At 41.8% G+C, this 25,184-nt stretch overlaps 4 protein-coding genes across 4 annotated transcripts; 2 read left to right on the top strand and 2 right to left on the bottom strand.

Annotated features, from left to right (window-relative positions):
- Positions 1-9,681: 9,681 nt before the first annotated feature.
- Positions 9,682-15,981, bottom strand: PG985_007230 (adenylate cyclase; the record flags this gene model as incomplete). Its single annotated transcript, XM_066826999.1, has 2 exons — positions 9,682-9,879; positions 9,949-15,981. The coding sequence occupies 2 exons, from the start codon at positions 15,979-15,981 to the stop codon at positions 9,682-9,684; spliced, it is 6,231 nt and encodes a 2,076-aa protein (XP_066684674.1).
- Positions 15,982-16,779: 798 nt separating this feature from the next.
- On the top strand, positions 16,780-17,031 carry PG985_007229 (uncharacterized protein; the record flags this gene model as incomplete). The annotated part of the gene is made up of 1 exon (XM_066826998.1): positions 16,780-17,031. The coding sequence occupies one exon, from the start codon at positions 16,780-16,782 to the stop codon at positions 17,029-17,031; it is 252 nt and encodes an 83-aa protein (XP_066684673.1).
- A 4,213-nt stretch (positions 17,032-21,244) lies between these two features.
- PG985_007228 (uncharacterized protein) lies at positions 21,245-22,937 on the bottom strand (the record flags this gene model as incomplete). Its single annotated transcript, XM_066826997.1, has 2 exons — positions 21,245-22,377; positions 22,430-22,937. The coding sequence occupies 2 exons, from the start codon at positions 22,935-22,937 to the stop codon at positions 21,245-21,247; spliced, it is 1,641 nt and encodes a 546-aa protein (XP_066684672.1).
- A 670-nt stretch (positions 22,938-23,607) lies between these two features.
- Positions 23,608-24,992, top strand: PG985_007227 (uncharacterized protein; the record flags this gene model as incomplete). Its single annotated transcript, XM_066826996.1, has 3 exons — positions 23,608-23,646; positions 23,701-23,760; positions 23,814-24,992. The coding sequence occupies 3 exons, from the start codon at positions 23,608-23,610 to the stop codon at positions 24,990-24,992; spliced, it is 1,278 nt and encodes a 425-aa protein (XP_066684671.1).
- Positions 24,993-25,184: the final 192 nt, after the last annotated feature.

Here is a 25,184-nt window from a genome sequence, read left to right as displayed (position 1 = left end):
ATTCCAGATCTTGCACCAGGGGCGAGGTGTTACCTGCCTTCTGGATAAACTACCCCATGAGATCATCAGCCGCCCTCTCGACAACCCTAATAGATAGTTTGTTTCCAGGGACAGGCCCAGGATGCCGTCAGCACACGAGTTTACATATGATGGTGACGGCCGATGTACCGCCGTGTTACCGCACAGTGGCGGCCAGGAGTCGGTGATACGAAATGACACTTCATCTCTTCTTGAGGGCATAACCATTTCCGTAATATATAGAGGTGGAGGTGTTTGAAGATGCCTTTCTGGCGAAGGTGCCTCCGCCACGAGGATGATACGTTCACGTTTAGCTTGTTCAAGAATAACTAGATGATCGTCAGTGCTGCTAATCTATGATGGGACATCCAGACAGTAGGACCGAATGAATATATATATAGCACAGGCGACAATGAACAAAATATACCAAGTAGCTGACCTGTACGATATGAATATGATGCACGATTTGATGGATCATACTTGATGCATTTGCCACCAGACACAATCATGGGGTTGGGCTTAGACAGGGTATTATTGTGAATACAATAGAGCCTGTCATGGTACACCCTACTGTATACCGAGTCCTTCTCACGACGCACGAGAATCGCTGGGCGAGCTGGACCTGCTTGATCGAAGGAGCCGTCAAGTATAGCGTAATAGAAGTCATACTCTTCTGTGTCATCATAATATGAGCGGGGGTCCCAATAATTGACGCAGTGTTCGGATGCTGGGCACAGAATCACCTCGAGTTGATCCGACTGTTTCGAGCAGCATGCGGGGACGGTCGACGTTCCACTGCCAAGCCCCTGGTATTTTGAGTAAGAAACACGTCGGTTCAGGGGCCAAGACACCTGAGAACTCCAGACTGTCTGTTGTAAAGGCCAGGATAGACGTATCCGTAGAAGTCTTGATGATCTCCTCCTGCAGCCGCCTATATGCCTTTTGGCCTTCTCCGTACAACAGCGGCATATTGACGTTGAATAGTCCCATGAGGCAATAGGCAGAATCTTCAGCACGCGTGGTCTGGCGCTTCGAAGCCCAGAACATGCGACTAGCCACGCTAGTGGAAGACAGAATGTCTTGCACTACCGTTCGGGGACGATATGCGGATTGTAATGGTAGACTGCCAGGCTCGTCAGAAGCCATATCCTCGTAGCTGTATAGCAGGATATGGTCGATCCCCGTGATGGATTCCAGGTCTTCCGCGAGGCTATTCCTGGTGCCCATGAAGCGCCAATGCCTATCGTAGAAGTCAACACGCTCAGGGGCTATTAGTTCCTGTAGCGTCCATCCCCTGGTGAGCCACTTGCAGCGGTCGATACTGCTGCCCTCGATACTGCTACTTGTTACGGCCTCACCTACGGTGGTCTGTGCTCATAGCCCGTGCACCCGTACTTATATATAAATATTATTTATAAACGTTTAAGAGAGGACTTTCTTTTTTTAACGTAATAATATATTAAAATATATACCTTTATAATTTATTACGCCGATTTTTAATATATAAATATATTATAATTTAAAATTTAATTTACGTTTAACTTTTATTTAATATTAATTTTATTATAATTTAATATATTTTATTATTAGTATTTTTTTAATATTTTTTCCGTTATTTAATAATATGAAATTATTTTCTTTTTTTAATATAATTAATAATGCGAAGCTATTTTAATAAATAATTTTTATCCTTACTTAATTCGATTATAAAGTAATTAACCTTATTATTTTATTTCTTTTTATTTCTTTATCGTAAAACGATTTATTTTTATTTTATTTATTAATTTATATTTATATTGTAAAAATGTTTAAATCGATATCCAATACCTTAATAAACCCCCCGATGGAACCTTTAATTAATTTCGTCGAAGTTTTAGTTAAATTAAATAAAAGTTATTTTAATTATAAAAATACTTTTTACTTTAAAACCTTTGTAATATTTAATAAAATATAAATTAGTATAAATACTTAGTAACGTTAGCGTTTTTAGGATAGTTTCCTTCTCTATTTCGAAACTAGAATCGGCGTTTAGGTATATAAAGTTACTAATATTTTAATTTAAATTAATATTTTAAAAAAATAAAATATTAATTTATAAATTAATAATAAAAAAGGAATTTAATGATTAGTTAATTTTTAAATTAAATATAATAAAATTTAGGATAATTTAAATAATATTAATTATAAAGCGTTTAATAACGTATTTAGCTTTTTTTAAAAGTTCGAGGAAAGATTTAAGTATTTTAGTAGTATAAATAACGCTATTGCGAAGCGATATAATTTTAAAAACTAACGTTAAAGTATTTAATATAAATTTAATTTAAAACCGAATTAATATAATATAAAAAAAAAGCGATTAAAATATATTATTTTTCGTTTTAAAAGCGTAACTTTAAATATCGCAGGTTCCATTATTTATTATATTAAAAAAAAAAACTTTATTTGAATTATAATATTATTAATTATTTAATTTATTTATAAAAAATTTAGTAATTATATATAATATTATTAATATTAAAAAAACCGCCGAGATTAATTTATAAAAATTATAAATAAATAAAATATAATAACTCGAATTCTTTATACTTTTTATTAAATATTACGCCGAGCTTAATTATAATAATTCCGTTAAAATCTTTTAATTATTTATTAAAATTAACTTTAAATTCTATTATATTATCGCCGTTTAAATTATTACTTTTCTTAATTATAATTATATTATTTAATATAATTTATATAATAAATTAAATAATAACTTTTGTTATATTAATAATATTAGCGAGGGCTATTTTAAAAGAGGTAATAATAATAGTTAAAATAATTATTAACCTTAAAACGTCAATAATTTTATAAATATTAATAAAATTAATATCGTAATTAAATAAGTAAAATATTATACCTTTTTTAAAAATTAATATAATTACCGTAAAGTTAATAAACTTTATTTTAATTATAATAAATTAAATTATTAATTCTATATTTATTTTTTTATTAATAAGAATAATTAAGGCGGCCGAAAATAGTTTAATAATTAAAGTTAAGGAAATTATAATAATAATAAAAATTATTATTAATAAAACTTTTATAATAATTAAAGCGTTTAAAATTAAGGCTTTTCGTATTAAAACTTATAAAGTTAAAATAATAATTAATTTAATAATTAATTTTAACTTAATAATTAATTTAATTGCGATAGTAAATAGTTTAACCGTAAATATAATAATAATTAAAAAAGTTATTAAATTAACGCCGTTATAAATACTTTTACTTTAGCCTAAAATAATAACTAAATTAAAAACTATAAGCCCGGCCCCGGCCTTAATTATATAAATTAATAGCCCGGCTTCGTTGAAAAAACGCCCGTTAATAATAAATTATTGGAAAACGATTAATTTTTTTATATAATTATATAAAAAAGTTAAAAAAAAGAAATTATAATTTTAATGAAAAGTTTAAAAATTTTTTATTAATAATAATTAATTTTTAATATTTAATATTATTAAAATTAATTATAAATAAATAAAAATAATATATAATTAATATAATAATTAATTTAAAATATTCCGAACTCGTTTTTATAAATATTTTTTTCGTGTATAATAATAAATTACCCTTTTTATTTTTAATTATATTTAAAAAAATTTTAATAATTAATAATACGATTAATAAAGTAAAATATATTATATATTATATTGAAATATAATTTTAAATAAAGAATTATCGCGAATATTTCTAGTTTTTTATTATAAAATTAAATATTAATATTATTTTTAACTTACCTTAGTTTAAATATTATAATTTAATTATTAATTAAATTATAAATATAATTATATTTATTAACGAAAATTATATATAGTATTATTTTTGTAACTTTTAATTATATTCTATTTAAAGTAAAGTAATATTAATAATAATAACGATTAACGCTTTAAAAAATTTAAAATATTAAGTTATAATCAAAGATTATAATAAAAACGATAATAATATAACTATTAACGATATAAATAACGAAATTAAAATAATAATAACTTTAACTTAATTAAAATTAAAATAAAAACTTTAATAAAAATTAAATTTAAAACTTAAACTAACGACCGGTAGTATAGCAACTTTAAAATTTTAAACTTTAACCGATAAAAAAATTTAATAACGAATAAAAAAATAAAAAACCTCGAAGAAATTAGGAAAATAACGGGCTTATTCGGTACCGTTTTTTTATAAACGAAACCTTAATATAATAAAATATTAATAGAAATGTTATAAAGCTGCGATAGAAATTATTATTAAAAACGAACCGTTATAAATTATAATTTTAAACTTATTTATTATAATAATATTTTATTATTAAAAAAGCGTTAAAATAGAATAGTTTAATTTTAAAAACTTTTTATAAAATAACGATATAACGGAAATATTTGAATATATATTTAATAAAATAATATATAATAATATTAAAAAGTTTATATATATAATAAATAAAATTATATAAAAAAATATCGAAAAATTTTTAACGAAATAAATAATTTTTCCTTCGACCCGAAAAATAGTTTAAAATTAAATTACCGACGAAATATTAATATTTAATAAATATATTTTTTAAGTAATTAATTAATAAATTACTTTCGTATCGATTAATGAATATATAAATTTATTTAAAAAAAGGAATATTGCTTTTATATTTAAAATCTAGGCCGTTTAGTATAAACGAATTAAAAATTATTAAAAAATAGCTCGATAATTAGTTTAATAAAAGCTTTATTTATAAATTAACGTCGTTAATTACCGTACCCTTTTTTATTATTTAAAAATTAAAAAGTAATATTTAAATTTATTATAATTATAAAAACTTAAATATAATAATAATTAAAAATAAATTCCCTTTTTTATTTATTTATAATACGTTAATAAAAATAAATAAAGTTAAATAATTTTTAAAACTAAATATTATTATAATTTTTAATTAAATGAAAATCGTTAAAAAATATAAGTAGAAAATAGCTTTTATTATTAAATATAATTTATTTGAATAATTAATAACGTCGTTCGAGTTATATAATATATCTTTATATTTTTAAAACTATATTAATTAAATACTTTATAATATTTTCAACGAATATTACTTAACTTATTTAAACGATATTATTATTTTTTTAAATACTTTAAAAAAGTATTATAAATATATAAATAAAGTAATTAAACGCTTATAAATAATAAAGTTATAAATCGATATTAATAAATATAAATTTTACACCTTATTTATTAAATATTTAGGGCTTATTATAAACCGTTATAATATTTTTATAGACTTTAATAAAGTTAAAACGGTCTTAAAATAAGAAAGCCTTAATCTTTTATAACGAAATAAAGTTAAAAAACTTTAACAATTCTTTAAATTTATTAATTATTACCGTTATTTTATCGTAAAGTATTTAAATATAACGAAACTTTTAATAAAATTTATAAAGAATGCTTTATTTTAAAATTAGACGGAAAATTATAAAAAAGTTTTTTTAAAGTTAAAATAAACTTTTATTATAACGTTTATTTTATGGTATTTTAATCCTTTAAAACGTACGGTAATAAAAATAAATATTTTGGATTAAGCGGTAAAAAACGTTTTATTTTAAAAATATAAAGGAATATTTTATTCGGTTACTTTTTTTTCTTTAAAATATTCGATTTAAAAATATAACTATGAAATTTACGATAAAAAATTATTAATAATTATTAAAGTTTTAAAAAAATAACGGTTTAAACTTTAAAGCTTTGAATATTTCAATGTTATTATTAATTATAAAAACTTAAAGTATTTTATATTAATTAAACGTTTAAATTAAAAATAAATATAATAAACGGAATTTTTAATAAATTTTAATTTTATTATAATATATCGTTTAAAAAGGTATTACGATTAGCCCGATATATTAAATCGCTTATTAGGTAGCCGATCGATAAGCTGCGATAATAAACGAATTAATTATTAATATTAATAATTACTTTTTAATATAAAATTTATTAATAGTATAAAATTATTTATTCCTTAGGAAAAAAATAATAAAATAAATTCGTTCTTTTTAAATTTATTAAAAGAAATTGATATTTTAATTAATAATTTAATTTAAAACGTTTATAATATTTCCCCCGAAATTTTAAAAATTAAATAAATTATTAAATAAAATAAAAAACGTTAACTTAAAAAATTAAAATATATACTTATTAAAATATTAATTATAAATTATAAAATAATTTGTGATAAGATTTATTTTAAAAAGCGTTTATTTATTCCGTGAAATGAAGTTATAAATTTTTAAATTTTATATAAATATTATATATTAAATATTATTAGATATTAAAATTGTATTAAAATATTTAATTTAATATATCGCTAATATATTTAGTTATAAATATATAAAAATATAATAAAATATATTAAAAATTATTATATATATAAAAAAATTAAAGCTTTAAAATAAGCTCCGTTTAATTTTTTATAACTTTTATTTATATTAAAAAGTAAATAAATTAATATTTTGATTAATTATATTATAAAACTTTTAATTTATAAACGTAATAATTAAACGTTTAAATATATCCTTATTATAATTAATCGATTTACGAAAATATGTTATTATATATCGGTTATTTTATTAAAAATTAAAAACTTTATTAATGCTTTTTTATAAAAAGTTTAATTAATTTATAAAATCTTTAAAATTATAATTAATAATAAAAGTAATTAATTTATTTTTATATTTTAATAATAATTAAATAAACGTTTAAAAATAAAACTTAAGCTATTTTTTATTTATTATTTAAAAATCGATAAATAAATAAAAAATGCGAATAGCTTTATAAAAGTATATTTAAAAATATATGTAAATTATTTATAAAATAATTAATATAATTAACTTTTAATAACTAAATTTATCGTAAATAATATAATTTTTAAATCTATTAAAATTATATTATTTTATATTAATTATTATTATTATTTTAAGATAGGTATGGAATTGACGAACTTTATTTTTATAATAAAAATAATTATAAAATAAAAAAAAAATTATTTTATAATAAACGATTTTAATAAACGTTTATAAAAAATATTTAATTACTTTTAAACCATTATTTAAAAAATATAAAAACTTTAAACCATAACAATAAATAAAAATAAATTATATTTTAATTTTAAAGAAAACGACGAAGTTTTCCTTAATACGAAATATATAAAAACATTCCGACCGTTTAAAAAATTTAATAATAAAAAAAAAAGATTATATAAAATAAAAAAATTTATTAAAATATTTATAAATTAACTTTACCTATAAAATTTAAAATTTTCCCGATATTTTATAATTTTTTATTAATGAAAGTTTTTAATAATTTTTTTTTCGAATAAAATAATAATTAATTAAAAAACGAAAAAATAATAATTTAATACAATAATATAAATAAAACTTATTATAAAAGAAAATTTAATAAAATATTTAAATAACGAGATATATAAAATATTTCGTATTATATTATATAAAAATATAAGGTATTAATTTAAAAACTGGCGGAAAATTTTTAAAAATTTTAAAATTAATTAATAAAATTTTATAAAAAAAATCCGAATAAATTAAAGTTATATATATATTTAAAATATTTCGAACGATAGAAAAAAAACGAAAATTTGTCGTTAACGCTAGCCTTTTTCCTATTATTGTAATAATTAAAAAATAAACTTAAAAAAAAAAAAATCGAAACGATATAAGAAAAAAAAAAAAAAAAAAAAATAATAAAATTAAATTAAATTAAATTATATTATAAAAAAAAAAGTTATTAAACTTTTATATAAATATTAATTTATTTAAAAGTTTATTAATTAATTAAAAAATTAATAATTAATAAGAAATAATAATATAGCTTATAATTTATTAATTAAATAAAATAATATTTATATTATAAATATAAAATAAGAAAAAAAATAAACCTATTATTTTTTTAAAAAGACTTAAATTTAATTTTATTTTTAAATTGAAAACCTTTTTTAAAAACGAATAATTATTACGGCTTTATTTATAATAATTTATATTTATAACCCGTATACTCGTACCTATATATAAATATTATCCATAGGCGCCTAAAAAAAAAAACCTTTCTTCCTCAGCGTAATAACACATTAAAATATACACCCTTACACTACTCTCGTCGGGAACGTCGAATAAATAGGCATAGCAGACGGCGGAGCGCCCGTACCAGTTAAACATGGAATTGATGGCCTCAGAAAGCTCGGCGCTGCTGCTCTTGTCGATGCAGAGCGTATCTATCCATATGTAGTCGAGCTTATCGGAACGTGCCTGCTTGGCGCTTTGCCGCACCTTTTGCGCCCCTTGTTTCTTACCCCAACCGCTCGAAGCCCAATTATTAATATCATCGAACAGAACTTCGTCCTTTTCCCATGTGTGCGACAGGATGGCATATGGGGGAGCCTGACCCTCGTCTATAAAGGTTTCGAGCTGGAACGTTGAGGTGTTAAGCAGTCTCATCTCGATCTAAGTATGGCGTCATGAATAACCAGAAGCAAAGAGTATCGAGGCTCGCTTGCGAAAAAGAGAGGTTGCAATGATCAGCTGACACGACGGCACATGCAGTGGTTTTCCGGCCCAGCCAATAGAAGGCAGGAATGGAGGGGAGGGATCTTGACCGGACATTAGGCTGTATCACTGTATCGTTCGAACACCTATGGAATTCGCACGCGCACGCAAACACAGACATATCAAATGGGAGATTCACTTTGAATACGACCAATTACGTCTTCGGTCATAATAGCCCGCCACTGTGACCTGTGGCCCTAATGTATCTACATGACCCTAGCCACTCCAGCAGACGAAAAGGCCGTCCGTCTCATTGTTTTGTTTCCCCTCCGTCAAGGAGCAGCCATTTCCCTTTGCCACCCCTCCCTTTTTGCCAGCTGATCCACGCACTGGGGTGATCAAGGGTAAAAGTAAATAAAACAGCCTCCTCGACCATAGCAGCTGCCGCCCAATAGAGGCGGAAAGGGGGGAGGAGAGCCCCCGCTCGTCTCGCAGGTCATATAACTCTTCCTTCCCACCCTGTCTGTTGATTCGGCCCCTTCCTTCCCCCTACCGTCGCCATCACCTGTATGTAGTCTAACCAGCCAGAGACCTCTTCCGTCGAAAAACGCCGGGATAGGCAAACCTCGTGCCTTCTCTCCTTCCTCCGCGGATTACATAGTGTTGTAGTAGTAATATAAAGTGGCCTAATGATTGCCAACCCGACATGAAAATAGGCGGGTTGGCGTTGGCGTGGTAGTGACATAGTGCCTCCATGACTAGCCAAAGCGGCGATAAACAAGCGCCTAGAAAACTCAACGTCCTATGGTATCAGTGGCAAAACAAGCCGACCCCCTCCCAAGATTTCGAAATGCAGGTGTGCCTCCCAGTAGCAAGAATGTTTCGTGACGCATTACAAAGGTCGGTAGGTATATAGGTGTAACTGAATGTACGCTGGAAAAAGGGCAATGCGAAGAAGCAATACGACGAGTGTATGCAGAATGTAAGAGATTGGAGAAGAGCGTAGGTTAGGGGGTTCCGCCGAGGTTGGGTATAATTTATATAGATGTCAAGGATGATTCTTCTGGCCGAAGGGTCGAGCGATGCATCACTCCTCTTCGGTATCAATGCCCTCGTCTTCCATGTCGCTAAGGGGGCCGTATTTGGCCTTGTACATTTCAAGGAGCTTGAGTTGTTTCGCAAGATCATCCAGGACCTCTGGCATGGGCGTCCGGAGGTCATCCAACTTCGTGATCGTCCCTCCACCAGCTGCGATATGTCGCACGGATAGGGTGGTGACGCAAGTCTGCCCCCAATCGTTAGTACTAGACAGAAAAGGGGGTTGCAAGGAGAGGATCTGTGAGTGTTAACTTACCTCGATACGGCTTACTTGATGTTCCATAAAATTGAACAAGAACCGTTCGGTGACTTCGCCACCACGTTGCTTCATGCGCTCCAAAAGCTCCGTCTCGGGAGGCTGGAGACCCCTGCCAGAAACCTCCTCCAAGGTACTGCATAGCATCTCGAGGCGCAGACTGACCTTCCATAGAGACCAGATCATCTCCGGATCAAACCCGAGCTCGCTACCTGCCTCGAGTGTCGCCGGTTTCAGAGTAGTAGCCTCGACCGCGCGAACATCCTGGTTGTGGTATTCGATTCGGCCGGCCAGGGAGTGCGGGTAAAGTGAGTAGATGTATTCCGGGTTTTCAAGACCCTTCAGCTTCTTCTCGCCCATCTCCTTCACTTCGAAACCTTGAGAGCTGAGTGACTTGAGCTCCCGGCGAATTTGCGTCGCAACAGCGTCGTCGTCAAAGGTGTCCTCGGCACCGTGAGCTCCGCCGCGTTCCTTTTCTTGATACGTCTCGAGGCAACGCTGGATCTCGGAAATGAAATCGGCCGACACGGTGATTTGTCCACCATCGGCAACCGAGGAGATTCGGGACGCCTTGTTGACCATGGGGCCAAAGTAATCCATCCGCCGCGTGACGGGATCTATTTCAGCGACAGGCTCACCATAATGAATACCCATCCTGACCGACAGTCCCTTAAAGATTGGATTGTTTTCGCTGTCAAAGACTTCTGCGCATGAGACGGAATTCAGGATCTCGGGAGGCCATTTGACATCGAGCAACTGGGTTTGTATCGAGAAACACCAAAGGAGGGCCGAGGTTGCGGTGGGGAACGACACCATGAATGCATCGCCTTCAGTCTTGACCTCATAGCCACCTATCCGGCGTAATTGCCGACGCATTACTTCGTTGTGCAGCTTGATGGCCGATCTCATGGCGGAGGGGTACATCTCCCACAAGTTGGTCGAGTTCTTGATATCAGTGAACACGATGGACGGCTTGCCAGTGGGGGCAGGGACTTCTGCTTCCAGTCGGTGTAGCGTCGAGTCTTGGACTTCTCCCTTAGCTCGCTTGCCCCGCTTGGCAGGATATTGGAAATCGTCTGGTATGCCGGACGGGTACAGTGACATGCTCTGGCCCCTATGCAGGCGTGCGGACCGTTCTTGCCGGCGCTTCAAATCCGAGACGCTGATCATCATGACCATGATCTTTCCGTTCGAACCATATGCCATGGCGAGATCGCGTAACTTTTGTGAGGCGCGCATAAGGTCGCCTCGCTCAGATCGAGCCACGTCCACTATCAAACCAGGTGTGAGGTACTCCCACAGCTCCTTTGTCGCAATGAGCACCATTTCGTCCTGTGGCGTGATGTTCATCCTGGCGACATGGGGAGCCGCCTGGACGGCAGGCATCAGGTCTACGTAGCCAAATGCCCGCGAAACCTCGAGGAGATCGTTAAGTCGACCTTGTCGAGACACCCAACCGCCAGCATCTCGGATGCGCTGGCGCTCTGCAGGCTCCGCTGGGTCGTGCTTCCGCGTCAAAATCCTGTGGGAACCATCCGACTGGATGGCCATGGCTTGTGCGTCACCGACATTGGCAACGTACAATTCTTGTGCTTGCAGATAGACAACCGTGGCAACACCACCAGAGTTCAGATCTTCCTTGCTGAGGACCAAAGGGGCTGCAGACCCACGATGGGCGTTAGATGGCCGCTCCTCGGTGTGTTGGTACGCTATGGTGACAAGGTCCTTATTTAGAGCCAAGAATGCTCGACGAAGTGCATCACCAGGGGTCTCGTTTTGCCGGGTTTTCAGAGCCTTGAGCTCTGTGGCAAAGATGTGACCAAAGTTCTCATGCAGATACTTGGCGATCTTGGAGCCGCCACTGCTGAGAGCTTGGCCATCAAACAGTCCCAAAAGGGTCTCCGAGTCTGATGAGTTGAACCGGGGAACAACCAGGTCGATTGTAGACAAGTGTTCATTCTTACCTAGCGTGTCCGCCATGCCATAAGGAAGATGGCCAGCCAACGACCCCGAGGTTCGAACACGTCTATCTTCGCTCTGGTCCGGAATGCTCGGTTGCGTGAGGGTGACATCCATCAAGCCAAGAACACGAAGGTTCTGGAGCCTGCTGAAGTCGGTATATTGCTCGCGGTTCTGCACGCCCGTTCCAAAGCCGGTCTGCTTGATCTCCAAACGTTTGTTCCCAGACAAGTTGAGATACCGCAGGTTAGGGTTCAGGTTCCAGTTCCAGTCGTAGGGCACGTTGGAGATATTGTATTTTAGAGAGTTGTTTCCGCAGTCGAGTACTGCGAGCTTCTTGGCTCGGGAGAAATCGGCCGGCAGGTTTGTGAATTTGTTGCCGTTGAGGTGGAGGGTTTGAAGCAGACTGTACTCTTCGAGATCATCTGCTGGCAGACTGGTCATATCGTTACCAGATAGATATAGTTCGACAAGTTGCGGCCAACTCTTGACGGTTCTCTGAGGCATGTCGCTAAGGTCATTGTAAGATAGGTTTAACACACGCAACTCTCCTAGTAGGGTGATCTGATCGAAGACATCATCGTCGAGCTGGTTGTCTGCGAGGTATAGATTTCGCAACGACCCGGCAAAGGTGTTCGTTAGTCTTGCAGAAAGTCCCGAGTCTTTCCGGGAGGCCATTGAAGGAGCAACTGTGGTGCCACTCGATGCTTGTGTCGTACTTCGCGACACGACAGACGTCTTACGACCGCCTTTCCCGTACACAGAAACCACAGAGCTCTTGCGATCATTCCCACCGGGAACTGGGGAAGGACCAACGCTGAGCAATGTGCTTGACGCTTGGCTTGGGCGCCTGGACCCATCAGGCATAAGCTCCTCCGTGCTAGAAGCCGAGGAGAGAAGACCGTTCGCGCCTTTGTTGTTGGTAAATCCAGACGCGCTTGACGTCTCTCCTGGCGCCTGTGGAGGGCGTGAAGCAGGTTTTGGGAAAACATCAAGCACGTTTGATGAAGCATTCAGGAATTCCAGCTTGTTTGCCCACCAGAGTTCGTTCGGGAGCTTCCGGATATTGTTGCCTCTTACGTCTAGGACTCTCAACTCGTTCATGCAGCCAATCTCAGGAGGCAGCTCGCCTACGGAGTTGTTTGCAATACTGAAATGTTCCAATTTCCTCAGGTTCCCAATGGTGTTCGGGAGGGAGACAAAGTAGTTCCTATCCAGGACGAGTCTCTCCAGGTTGGGCATGTTGTTGAATGAGCCATCAATGCTGGCAAGCTGTGCATTGGAGAGATTCAACATCTTCAGCGTTGGGACAGGGCTGGAAATATCAAACTTGGTGATAGGGTTGGAGTTGAGTTTGAGGCTTCGCACCCGCTCGAAAGAACCGATAAACTGCGATATCATGTTGTGGTCGGCCGAGAGGATCTCTAGCTTCGGTAGTTCTGATATCACATCGATTGAGGTGAGGGTGTTGTACTTCAGATCCAGCTCGCGAAGGTTTGTTAACCGGCTGAAAGTCGAGGGCAACGCGTTGGCCAGTCTGTTGTTTGTCATGACAAACTTCTCCAGGTTCCTCAATTTTCCTACCTCCTCCGGAAGCGTTGCAATCGAGTTGAAACTGACATCAATGTCAACTAAGCTGTCGAGATCGCAAAGGAACGGCGGAAGCTTGTCCAAAAAGTTCGACGACAAATTCAGTGATCGCAATGACCTGAAGCCAGAGAAATAGGTAGGAAGGCTGTTCAGGCGGTTGTTGGCCAGGCTCAGCTTCAGCAAGCCACTCAGATGATGCAGTTCGGCATGCTGTAATTCCTCCAATCGATTATTGGAAACATCGAGATATGTGAGCCGGCTCGCCCTTCCTATACTAATTGGCAGTTTCCTGGCCTCGTTGCTGGAAAACTTGATGTCCCTAAGCTGGGGGCACGCCTGAATGAAATCTCGAGGCAGATCCAACGAGAGGTTGCGAGACAGGTTGAGCGAGATGATGTCGGTGGTCTTGGAATACAGCGTGATAGGTATCGTGATGAGGTTACGCCCGGAAAGATCGACGTGGTTGAACTTGGTGGTCCTACCAAGCCCAAGATCATGAGGGGCAATCGTGAAGTCACTGTCTCTTGCAGACAGAAATAGGAAGCGGCAAAGGTAACTGTTGTCCTCACGGCCGATGTCCTCCAAGCGATCCCTCTCTTCGTAACCAACCTGCTGCAAAAGGCGCTTTTGAATCAGCAGCGGGCGTTCGACTGCCGCGAGTACGCGAACCTGATCGTGTTTCTTCAGGACAATGTGGTAGTTTTCGAGCCCATCTTGCACATAAGTCTTCTTAACGACGTGTGCCATGACCTCGGATACTGTAGAGTCAAGAGGCAACTGAATGGTCGCAAACGTTCCGTCGGCACGGAACACACGGATGCAATGGGCTGCCTTCTTCTCTTCAGGCCGAGGTAGGGAGACGGTTTGGTCTACATCCTCCGCATGTGCAGATTGCTCATCGGCATTCTTCCGGACAGCCCAGCTGTCGGGTGCGTTCCATGCACCGCCGCGGGACCGATCAACCTCGGGTGCTCTTTCCGGCTCTTTCTGGAAAATGGTGGGATCCATTGGGGTCAGAGGCGGAGGGTGTGCTAGAATCCCCTCCATATCGCTCAGGTTCGTGTCGAGGTGGAACACCTTGCCTGGATCGTTTCTATCGGTCGGCCCAATGTACTCATCTTGGTCATCGTATGGCCTATGCGCACGATTCTTCTTGGAAAAGGGGAACTTGTTGTTGAAGGTCGCATTTCGGTTATTCTGGTATGGCCTGGAGCTCGGTGGCATCTGAGTTGACGGCGGTTGCGAGGGGGGTGACTGTTGCTGCTGCAGCGGATTCTGTTGCTGAATTTGCTGGTTTAGTTGTTGTTGTTGCATCAGCCGCTGCTGCTCTTGTAGTTGCTGTTGCTGTTGCTGCTGGTACTGAATCTGCTGCTGCTGCCCCTGCAATTGATCGAACTGGTTTATCGGAGGTAAGGGTTTGTTGTTATTATTGTAGGGCGTCTGCTCCCCCAGCGACAGATCTATACGCGACGACCCAGATACCAATGAGCGGCTGGATTGCGGCAACTCTCTGAGTCGGGAAGGGGTAGTCTCTTCTTTCTGCTTGTGCTTGTGCCCTCGGAAGCGGTCGAAGATGCCCCTCTTGCCTTGAGGTTGACCCCCTGGAGACGTCTGGCCATCGACTGAGGCAAGCCTACTACTGGTGCTGGGTGTTGGGCTTTGTGCTCTCTGCCGCGAAGGGTTTCCCGCGGAGCCAGCGCGGTCTTTCATAGCGTAGCTGGTCGAGATGGATTCATCGAGACTGACTACGGGTCTCAGGGAGTTTGCATCCTCATTGCTTTTGTTGTGCCGATGGTGGCCAGGTAGATGCACTATCGAGTGGCCGGATCGGGACGAGGACGAGGTTTTGGGCGGGATCTGGCCTGCGGCGTTGTCCGCGTAGCGCTCTTTATCAGGTCCGGCGAGCATATCGCGGACTGGTGCTTCGCCGTATTTGGCGATGTCGTTGGCCTCCTGATAAAGAAACGGCACTACATCGCTCGATGGAACAGGTGTGCGGGGGCGTGAGGAAGACGGCGACGCGTCTCGGGTGTGGTCGGTGGCGTTCGAGTAGTTCCGTTCGCGATGCGGTCGATTGAAGGAGTAGGAACGTTGACCGTCTTTGGAGGTTGCATTAGTAGGCAGGCTCGTTTCTGATCCATCGCGACCAGGAAACTCTTCCCCAAAGAATCCCTGCAATTTCCTTAATCCACCTCTAGTGCCACTAGCTTTGGATCCCTGACTGCTAGCAGTGGTTGTGCTCGCTACAGAGGGTCGTCGGTCGTCGCTAAATGCACCTTCTGGCAGCTCGTAACTCGATGCTCCCGGCGCCTGGCTCGGGTTTGTCGTTCGTGGCGAAATTGCACCTCCAATTCCTCCTGGTCCCGATCGGAATGCCGGAGACAATTGCGAGGCCGTAGATAGCGCATCGCTCGAATCGTTGTAGAAGGTCGTCCCAAAGATGCCCGAGGGCGGATTGGACGTCGCAGCACCGTTTCCCGGCATGGACAGCCACGGTGCGATGCTGTTATGTGTCGGGCTTGCCGAAGGCGATTCTTTTTGTATTTGCGGAATGCGGCCGCCCGAGGGATCTAGCACGGCGAGGTCGCGACGGTAATTGGCAAGGTCGCTGCGGCGGCGCGAATCGAAAAAGGAATTGCTCGAAGTCGTAGAGGCAGGCGAAATGGTGGTACGGCTTCCGGTGGTTGAGGTCGGCGAGATCTGAGAATCTTCTTTGAACAGCCTAGACGGGAAGCCGAGGCAGGGAAGCTGTCAGTTGCGATGGACGTTCATTACACTCGTATATAGCAGCAGCGCCAGCAGCAGCGGGTTCATCGGCCCAGTCGATGATTCACGCGCGCAAACGTCTCACAGTCGTAGGGATAATGAAGATCATAACACGCTCGTTTGCTTCCTTCTTTGTCCGTCCATGGGGCGGCGCAATTGACAATTGGTCCAGAGGCAGCGAGACAGAGCTCTTTGGCGCTCGGAAATACAGGAATATAGGGTTTGGGTATGGAGAAGAAGAAAGAATGCAAGGGCCGCCTTATCCTCCTCGAACTGGTGGCGAGCGCAAAGCGAATCGAAGAGCAATTGCTGCATCAAAAAGAAAAAAAAAAAAGAGGAGCATCAAACACCACGGCTCTGCCCTTGATTACATTGAACAGGAATGACATATAGGAAATCAATACGTAGTAGACTCGACACGGACATGAACCTAGGCATGGACACAGGGCCCCCCGAAAGACTGGAGATGGTGTGTACTGGACTGTAGCGCAAAGGGAAACACAATTGACCCACCTGATGGTCTTGCCATTCTCATTAACTCGCAACGGTTTCGGTGTTGCCTTCTTGGAGACTGCTGAGACGGATGCCGAACGACTGGGGGCGGGCGATTCATTTCCAGGCCCGGGCTTCAGCGTCATGCTCGATCGCCCGCTGCTGGAGCTCGCGAATGAGGTGATTCGCGCCTGGCTATCATCTCTCGTCATTGTCGTCGGACTGGGACCAGACTCTCAGACCGTGTCGCCAAAACCTCATGGGGGGCTCCACTAGGAAAGAGACGCCATCAATGGTAGTGAGAGTGGTGCGGGCTAGCTAGAGTCATCGCTCCGGGGAATTGCTGTCGTATGCGTAGGGTCGGCGCAATCAATCGCTGGGAATTGTCGCGTGTAGGTGGGTGTATGTATGTGTGTGTGGTGAGGTAAGTTGTGCACAAGAAGCGGCTGGGTATATCAATGGCCTTGGGTAGGTAGTTATGTAGGTGAGGTATGCGGCTTAGGTTGCGAGGGTGGACAGAGGTAGGCAATGTATTTTGAAATGCAACGAGCAGCTGGGTTACACTAATGTAAATGTATGTAGCAGTGGCAGGCATGGAGGCCGGCTTTTGCGAAAGTGATGTGTGCTTAAGCGCAACAGCAGACTGTTCGTTGCTGCTGATCTTGGTATATGCGAGTACTTCTATACCTAGAGAAAATGTACCTACCGCAGTTGAGCTTGCCTGCTTAGCTAGGTACTCCTCAATTGACCATTTTGATGACTTGCGCAATTAAAATTGATTTGGTCTAGAGAAACCATATATGGGGGGCATGATTGGTACGGGGTTGGATAATGTACACATGACAGCTAAGACAAGTTCTAAACTACATGTAGTTGGATCTTTTGACCAGGCTCGGCTTCTTTGATGTATGTATTGATGTAGGCGATGTAGTTGTAAGGTGCATTGACATATACTTGCTATAGATATCTCTATAGTCTACATATGTGCCTCGATACATATTCCACGTTAAAGAGAAGAGGGAGGAAAACCACAGCCAGGCGCGCGCGACAAGCATTTCCATGCGTGCTTGTTGATGTGTGTTGGGCTGTCCGTCCCATGACTTGCGCTTTCCATCGACATATATGTACATATGTGCGTCCCGCAAAAAGGCTTCGCTCGTCTCATGGAGCCAGCCTATGAGTGGGAGGCAAGTCTCGTTGCGCAGTGGGATTTCGCAGATTGGAATTCGATGAGAGGCGCCCGGGAAACCATCTGATTGGTGCTCCTGGCGAGGTACCACAAAGCTGACGAGCGTCGAGACCCATGGAGACCAATTGGATGGAGGGGCAACTTCACCCACCAAGATCACCCAATCCACCTTCTTCGCATTGCAAACTGGTACTGGCCGGGGTGGACTGCTGCTGGCGAAGCAGCGAGCGCAAAAGACAAGATGTGCGGCGCGAACAGCCCTGGCCCAGACCAACACAGCACAGAAAAGCTCTATCGTCACATCACGTATGACAGCAGTGGCATCTATCAACGGGGTAACTTGGATGGGGCGGTCATGCCCCAAGGATACGAAACTTTATTGTTTTATTACCTGGCAGATAGGTACATGATCAAGTATTTCGATGTGCCCACTAAGAGACGCCTCGCCTAGCAGCCTACAGTAGGTTCCGTCACAATGCTGTCCAACGGTAAAGGTAAACCCAAAATAAGTCTCAAGCCAACGAACGTCGAAGGACCGTCTCCGAAAAAGATTAAACGAAACCTGTGCATGTGGTGTCGCTGTAGCTAACGTTGTCAAAAAAACGAAAATTGCAACTCCGGACGCTCCTGGGTTAAAAGCTTTGGGATGCTGCGTTGCCCGTCTTGTCTTTTCGTGTCTCGCTGCCAGCGATACCCCACGAGGCTTGGCGAGCCGCGAGACGAGACACACAACAGCCATTGCCATCTGCATCTCGAGACAAATCGAGCATGGGCCATTTGGTGTCCCTTCCCTCTAGCTGCCGGGTCTTACTCCCGCAGAAGTGGCCTCCACTCTTGAGGGGTCCTCGCTGCAGTGATTGACGGGTGGCTCTGGTGGTGGACACTTACAGTACAATAGACGGTGCTACCGAAATAGCGTGTACCATACAATCCAAGGGTAATTAAGGCCACAATGCGATATGTTTGTTCAGTTTTGGCCCGTTGATACAGAATCGCCTAGCTTGGTGGTTTGGTGGGCGCAAAGGTCCAGGATCCAGGCTGTGTCTGGATGACGAGTCCAGAAACCTGCTACGACGCAACAAAGGCCATGGCAAGGATGCCTGCGAGCTGTCAGATCGCTCCGGCAGGTTTCAACATGAGCTGGGGAGCTAGGCAGTCTGTACGAAGCTACATGTAGAGGCAGGCTTTCACAGGTACAAGCGCACACCCGTGGTATTGACCTATTTCTCCAGTATGGGTAGGTAGGCTTATATGCGAGACGTAATATCGAGCTACCTGCTATACGTGGTATCGTATACAAACCAAACAGCTTCGGTTCCCGACAACCTGGGTTTGGTCTGAACCATCCCGTTATATTGATAATATGAGCAAGAAAGGAATGGCTAAGACCTGTCCCGGATCAGAAGATACGGCCAGCAAAAGGCAAAAACAAAGCGATGTGATCCCATACTTTGCAATGACTGGCTGAAGGTGCCGTCTCGTGCTAGTTATTCTCAGACCGTGATGTGATGTGTTGGCAGCAAAAAAGCCCTTGCCCCGATCCCAATCGCTGATTCTCCTCCCTCTGGCCGCACGCTTGCGCTGCATGCGGCACACATCCCGCACACGAAGGTGCTCCCGCTTCTCGGTATCTGGATAGGGCAACCCCAAGATTCCGGTTGTCCGTATTATGTATAGTGCGCTACATTACACACCACCACCAGAATGTGATATTATGGGTTCATTCAGATCGGGAGTCGGCTCAGTCAGTCAAACGGAAAGGCTTTGTAGACGACTCAGTTCGCCCCGTGCTTCCTTTTGCCCATTTCCGTCTCTTTACATACATTTCTGCCTACATCATGCATGATATGATACTCTACTCACACCGCTTCTCGGGTCGCGGGAGGCGGTAGGCGGGAGGCAAGCGGGTTTCTACCTTCCCCAAAATCGCCGTTGCTGCAAGTCACGCATGAGTTGGCCCATGCTGGGGACACTGCCGATCCCCCCATCGCCAACCCGGGGTTTTGCGTTACATCAGATTTGGACATCAAATGTGATCTACCCGTGCGATCGTGCCCCTACCATCCAACCTCTCTGCTTGGGATCGGCTCGATAGTCGACAAACCCGGCCAATACGCTGCAATCCGTATTTCGGTGGCTTGGAACAAGGCATTGGGCCTGATATTTCTTTGGCGAAAGCTACTTTTTCGCCTCGGATTCGGCCCCGTAATCCGACAAAAACATAGGATGGGGTGATTGTTTCGTCCCAACGAATTGCTGCTAGAGACTCAACGCTTACCACGCCTTATGGGTACCTGCAAGTAGGTAAAGAACCGCCTGCCAGGTAGCGAAGTTAGTTATCACACAGTCATGATTGAACTTGAAGAGTATTCCGCTGTCTTTGTGTATTGCCACCTGTAACGCCGCTGCAAACCCGTGTTTTTCTCCCTGGTAAGGGGTCCTTTGCATATGCCTCCTCGTGGCAGGTAGTAAAACGGAAAACCCATATTACGCCTACATCTCACGGCTCCATTCCGCCGCCGCCGCCGTCTGCTTGTTAGTCCCCGTCCTAAAAGAGAGCAGGTACTACTATACTACTAGACCTGCCAAGTTCTCATGTTGATAGAGCTTTAACCTCAACGAGCACTCGAGGGCCCGTTCGGCACGGCGGCTACCCGTCCTGCCAAGCCGTCACTTTAAAAAAAGGGGGTCCACTCCAGTTACACACAGAGTAGTATGGGCATACCCAAACCTAGTGACGGTCACAGGACCGCGCTCCGAGCCAAAGGGAGGCCGTCCATGCTTGATCCTCCGGCCACGAGAGGGTTGAAACAATGTTTTCTGCCCATACGGGGCAAGCCGGCGCGTATCTGCTGCAGACCGCGTTCGATGTGCTTGCAGAATATGTTTGGGGATCCGACCATGGCGTCCATGCTTCGGAACTCGGCCAGCAGCTTCGGGCAATGCGGAACAGTTGGGCGACTTGACGTTCAAACACTAGACAGGCATCGTCTTGAAAACTAGATTGATCTTCCCACAGTTTGTTTACATCTAACATCTCTAATGCCATTGACAAAACTAGCTTCTCATCAGAAGGTGGAACTCAATTCAGATTTCTATTTTCTTTTCAGGCCACAACCTCACCTCTACTGCTGAGGCTAGAATTCGATTTCGTCTATGTGATTGATGTATGCTAACTTGTATGTATACTGTTTCGGCCGACTGCGCCATCGGAAATAGAAGCCCCAAGCATTCATGATGACAAATGTAACGCCTACTGTATATAACAGATGCAGTACTACCAAGAAAACTTGCCACACTCTAAGGGGGCAGGTGTTGTATGATCCGAGTGATATCATTCAGTCTTCGTCGTCGCTCTCCCCTGACAACAACGTCTTTTGTTTCCTCGTGCAAAACATCGCCCAGACCGCTACTTTCTTGCATTATCTTCCTTGCGTCTTCTTCGTCGACATTCATATCCTCCATAATCAGACGGACCGCCAGTTCTGGAACCAGGACAGACTGTACGTATCCGGTGTATGTTCTGGCGGCGACCAAAGGATCCTCGATGGCCCGTTTTCGTACAGTGTCCGAGAATGAATGCATAATGAGTTCCGTCATCAGTCGAAGCCCCCGCGGTCCGTAGTATCCTGGTGTAAGACTCTCATCTGTCTTGAGTAACGTCCTATCCTTTCCAGTCTCGACCTTGTTGCCGAGTAGAGAAGCGAAATGTGACGGCCTCTCGCCCTCAAGTATGCCCTCGATGAAATCCTTGTGATCTGTGAAGCGAGCTTCGAGTTTATCCCAATCGATTTCTGGATAATCGTTGCACCTCCGAATTTCCTCGGCCTCTTTGCGTTTATGTGACCGGCAGAATGTTGTCTGTTGTCTAATAGTCATTCTGCCTTGGGTGGTATACCGTTTCAGTAACTCGGAGTCCACCGTCTGGCCACACATTGGGCATTGCGCAGTGAGTGAAGGCTCTTGCCGACTACTATCTCCAAATATATCTTCGTCGCTACTGAGCTCCGGTTTTAAGCCCTCGCTCAACAATCCATCGTCCAAGAACCCTAGCTTCTGAGTACTAAGAACTTCAGCCTCCTCCAGGTTGTCTACCATTGAGGCAAGTCCTTCGAGCTGAGGAAACTTGAATGCAGGCCGTTTTAGGAGCTTCTCTGCTTCAATCGCAGCGGCGTTGTTGCCATTGCGGATTCTCTGTGTCTTTTTATCACCCGGAATCGAATCAGACTCATCTGAATCATCAGTTTCGGGTGCTTTGAATGAAGGTCGCTGCTTTCTGTTGGACTTCGAAGCAACTTTGGTAAGAGTCTTAGACGGAGACTTGATGGGCGAGTGCGTAATTAGCTTGGCCTTTGGCGGAGCTGCTTTCTTAGGGGACACATTCGGTGATTCGGAGAGGCTATACCTCTTTAACTCGGGTCTCTTGGAAGATTCTACCTATGATGTTAGCTATATCGTGCTTGAAGAAGCAAACCATAAACAGACCTTGCGGCGGCGGCGATTTCGGCTTAGAGGTTTGTGACGACCGCTGAGAGTTCTTCCTACTGAACGTAGCCTTGGACTTATTGGGGTTGGTTTGCCTCAAGAAGCCGAACTCGTTGGTGAGGTGTTCTCCTTCAGTCCCCCCTGGGGACATCTTTGCGCGCGGGGTGCCCCTAGGCGCTCGAATGAATTGCCGTCCCCTGTTCCCGCGACTTGAAGATGTAGTGGTTTTAGCCCGTACACATCTATCCGCTCCGGTCTCCGGGGAACGATCTCGCTTCCCCCGGAGGAACTTGGTCGGTTTCATATCCCTTTGTTTCTGGAAGCCATCGTCTGAGTCTGAACTTTGGTACGCAGCCTTTGGCGGCGCCTCCGACTCGTCATCACTAGACTGCGGCGGAGCAAGGATATCTGCTTCATCTTCCACCTTGGTCTTTGGAACCGATTGAAAAGTTGAGAGTAGAGGCTGGCGATGCTCCTCCCTGCGGAGTCCAATAATCCGGTCGTTCATCGTATTGAGTGCCAAGATGAAAAAGGCCTTGAATTACGGCACCAACTCATCAAAATGACCCACTCCAGGCAGCCGGAGATCAACTCTGACGACTCTGAGAACTAGAGCGTGCAATGATCTAAGCGAGGCAACAGATGCCGAAGAAGGTCATGTGAGATTCAAGTTTGGGGGAAGGAACGATCGAGAGCGATGAGTCCATGCATTGGAGGAAAGTAGGTACACAGTTGGCCAATTCAACTCCACACATGCAACTTGCTTCGAAATGACATCAAAGACAAAACGGGAGGCTGAGGCAATGTCATATGTTCTGCTGTGTTGATATCGCTCGAGGTCTGACAAGGTCTAGATGCGTGCTAATTGGTATGCTGAGCATATGCAGGGTACCTCTTACAGTGATAAGTATTAGCAGTGCAATTGCAGCGCGACGCGACAGAGCCATTAGCGGCAGGTTCCGCGCTTTGGCAACCACCAATAGCCATCCCTGCAGCCCGACATTGAGCTCCAGGCGTTTGCTAGTCAACGCCAACGTCAACATCTACGTCTTGGTCAGGACACCTTTAAGTGAACCGCAAGATATTCGATCGCACCGCGATATTCCATAGGTGCCATACGCCTCAAACCGTTGTTCTCAGTTTTGAATCGATACGCAAGGTGGCGTTACTCGATCGCAATGGCCCTCAATCGCAAATACTCTGCGCTTCCGGATCTTGTGAGCTGGCAGCATCTGGCGCACCCCTGAATTGGCGACTGACGAGAGCTCCAGGACACTGCCCCCGACATCTACGAGACTCCAGAACTAACAGACGACAACTCTACCGTTCCGGTAGGTTACAACGAAATGCAAGCATGCCATCATCTCATTCTAAGTTATCATAGACAACTACAGGACGGTCCCATTCCGACGAAGAGTTTGACGATGACGACGATGATGCAGACGGCATCTCTCGCTCACGCTTGCGCATAGATCAAGCCCGTTCACGATTTATGCCCACGCGTGTCGATGCGCGCGACGTGGACTTTTCAGACCGCCTGAACATCAAACGGAAATCTTACAAAACCTCGAGCCGCCGCCAGAGGGTCCTTGAAGATGGTACGCATCAGATTGGCGATCTGAGCGACGAAGATGAGAGCGAGGACCTGGAACGAAAGCTAGCGCGGCTCAAGCGTGAGATCGAGGAGGCCAAGGAAGAGTACAGCAAGCAGCAGCAGGATCAGACAAGTGGTGATGGAGGCGTACAAGAGGAGGATTTGACGTCTTTGAGCCGAGCTTTGGACGAGATGTCTTCGACGCCTACAAGACGAACCATCTCAACGGACGCGCCCGCGACAAAACCAACCGAGACGGCCTCGGAAGTTATGTCCGGTGCCAATGGGGCTACTTATACAGTCACATACGCGCCTGATTACGAGCAAAGTCATGCGCTGGCCAAGGCGGCGGACTTCGATCGACGCCTTGTCCTCCTAGAGAAGGCCATCGGTATCGCCTCGGCCACCTTGCCCGATGCCGAAGACGGTCGCATGCCGCGTGCTATAATGCCGACTCTGGACACGCTGCAGAAACAGATCTTCACATTATCAGAGGCGTCGACTACGTCTCTCGATAGCATGAGCAGACGAGTCCGGACCCTGGCACTGGACGCCGAACAGTTGGCCAAGAATAGGAAAGCAGCAAAGGACGCCCAAGAAGCACTTGCTTCCCCAGGGAGTGGTGGTGCCGAGCCCCTAGAGTCAGACAGCTCGGAGCAAACCGCCAAAGTCAATGCACTGTACGGTACGCTGCCCACGATCGAAAACCTCAGCCCACTACTGCCGCCTCTTTTAGATAGACTGCGATCGCTTCGAGCCATCCATGCGGACGCAGCGGTGGCTAGTGAAACACTTGAGCGCATTGAGACCTCGCAGGGCGAAATGGCCTCGGAGATCCAACAGTGGAGAAGCGGGCTCGAGAAGATTGAGAGTGCCATGCGAGAAGGCGATGGTGCTATGGAGTCCAACACGAAGGTCGTGGAGGGCTGGGTGAAGGATCTAGAAGCCAAGATTGCCAAATTGTCGTAACGGGCCTTTCGGTCTACTTGCGCTCAAGTGTGCTACGGAGAAAGAATGACTGATACCCTCGATATTGACCAGACTATGAATCAATTTAATTTACGTGTAGACGAACAGAAAGTAGTTGATACTCGCTAAAAACCATGTGCACGTCCAGCTATCTTTGTCGTAGAAAAGGTTGCATCCAACGATGGATCTTCG

The sequence above is a fragment of the Apiospora marii genome (assembly GCF_038362585.1).
Source record: "Apiospora marii strain CBS 49790 chromosome Unknown utg000004l_segment0_segment1, whole genome shotgun sequence".
NCBI lineage: Eukaryota > Fungi > Ascomycota > Sordariomycetes > Amphisphaeriales > Apiosporaceae > Apiospora > Apiospora marii.
This window is presented reverse-complemented; position numbering and strand designations above follow the sequence as displayed.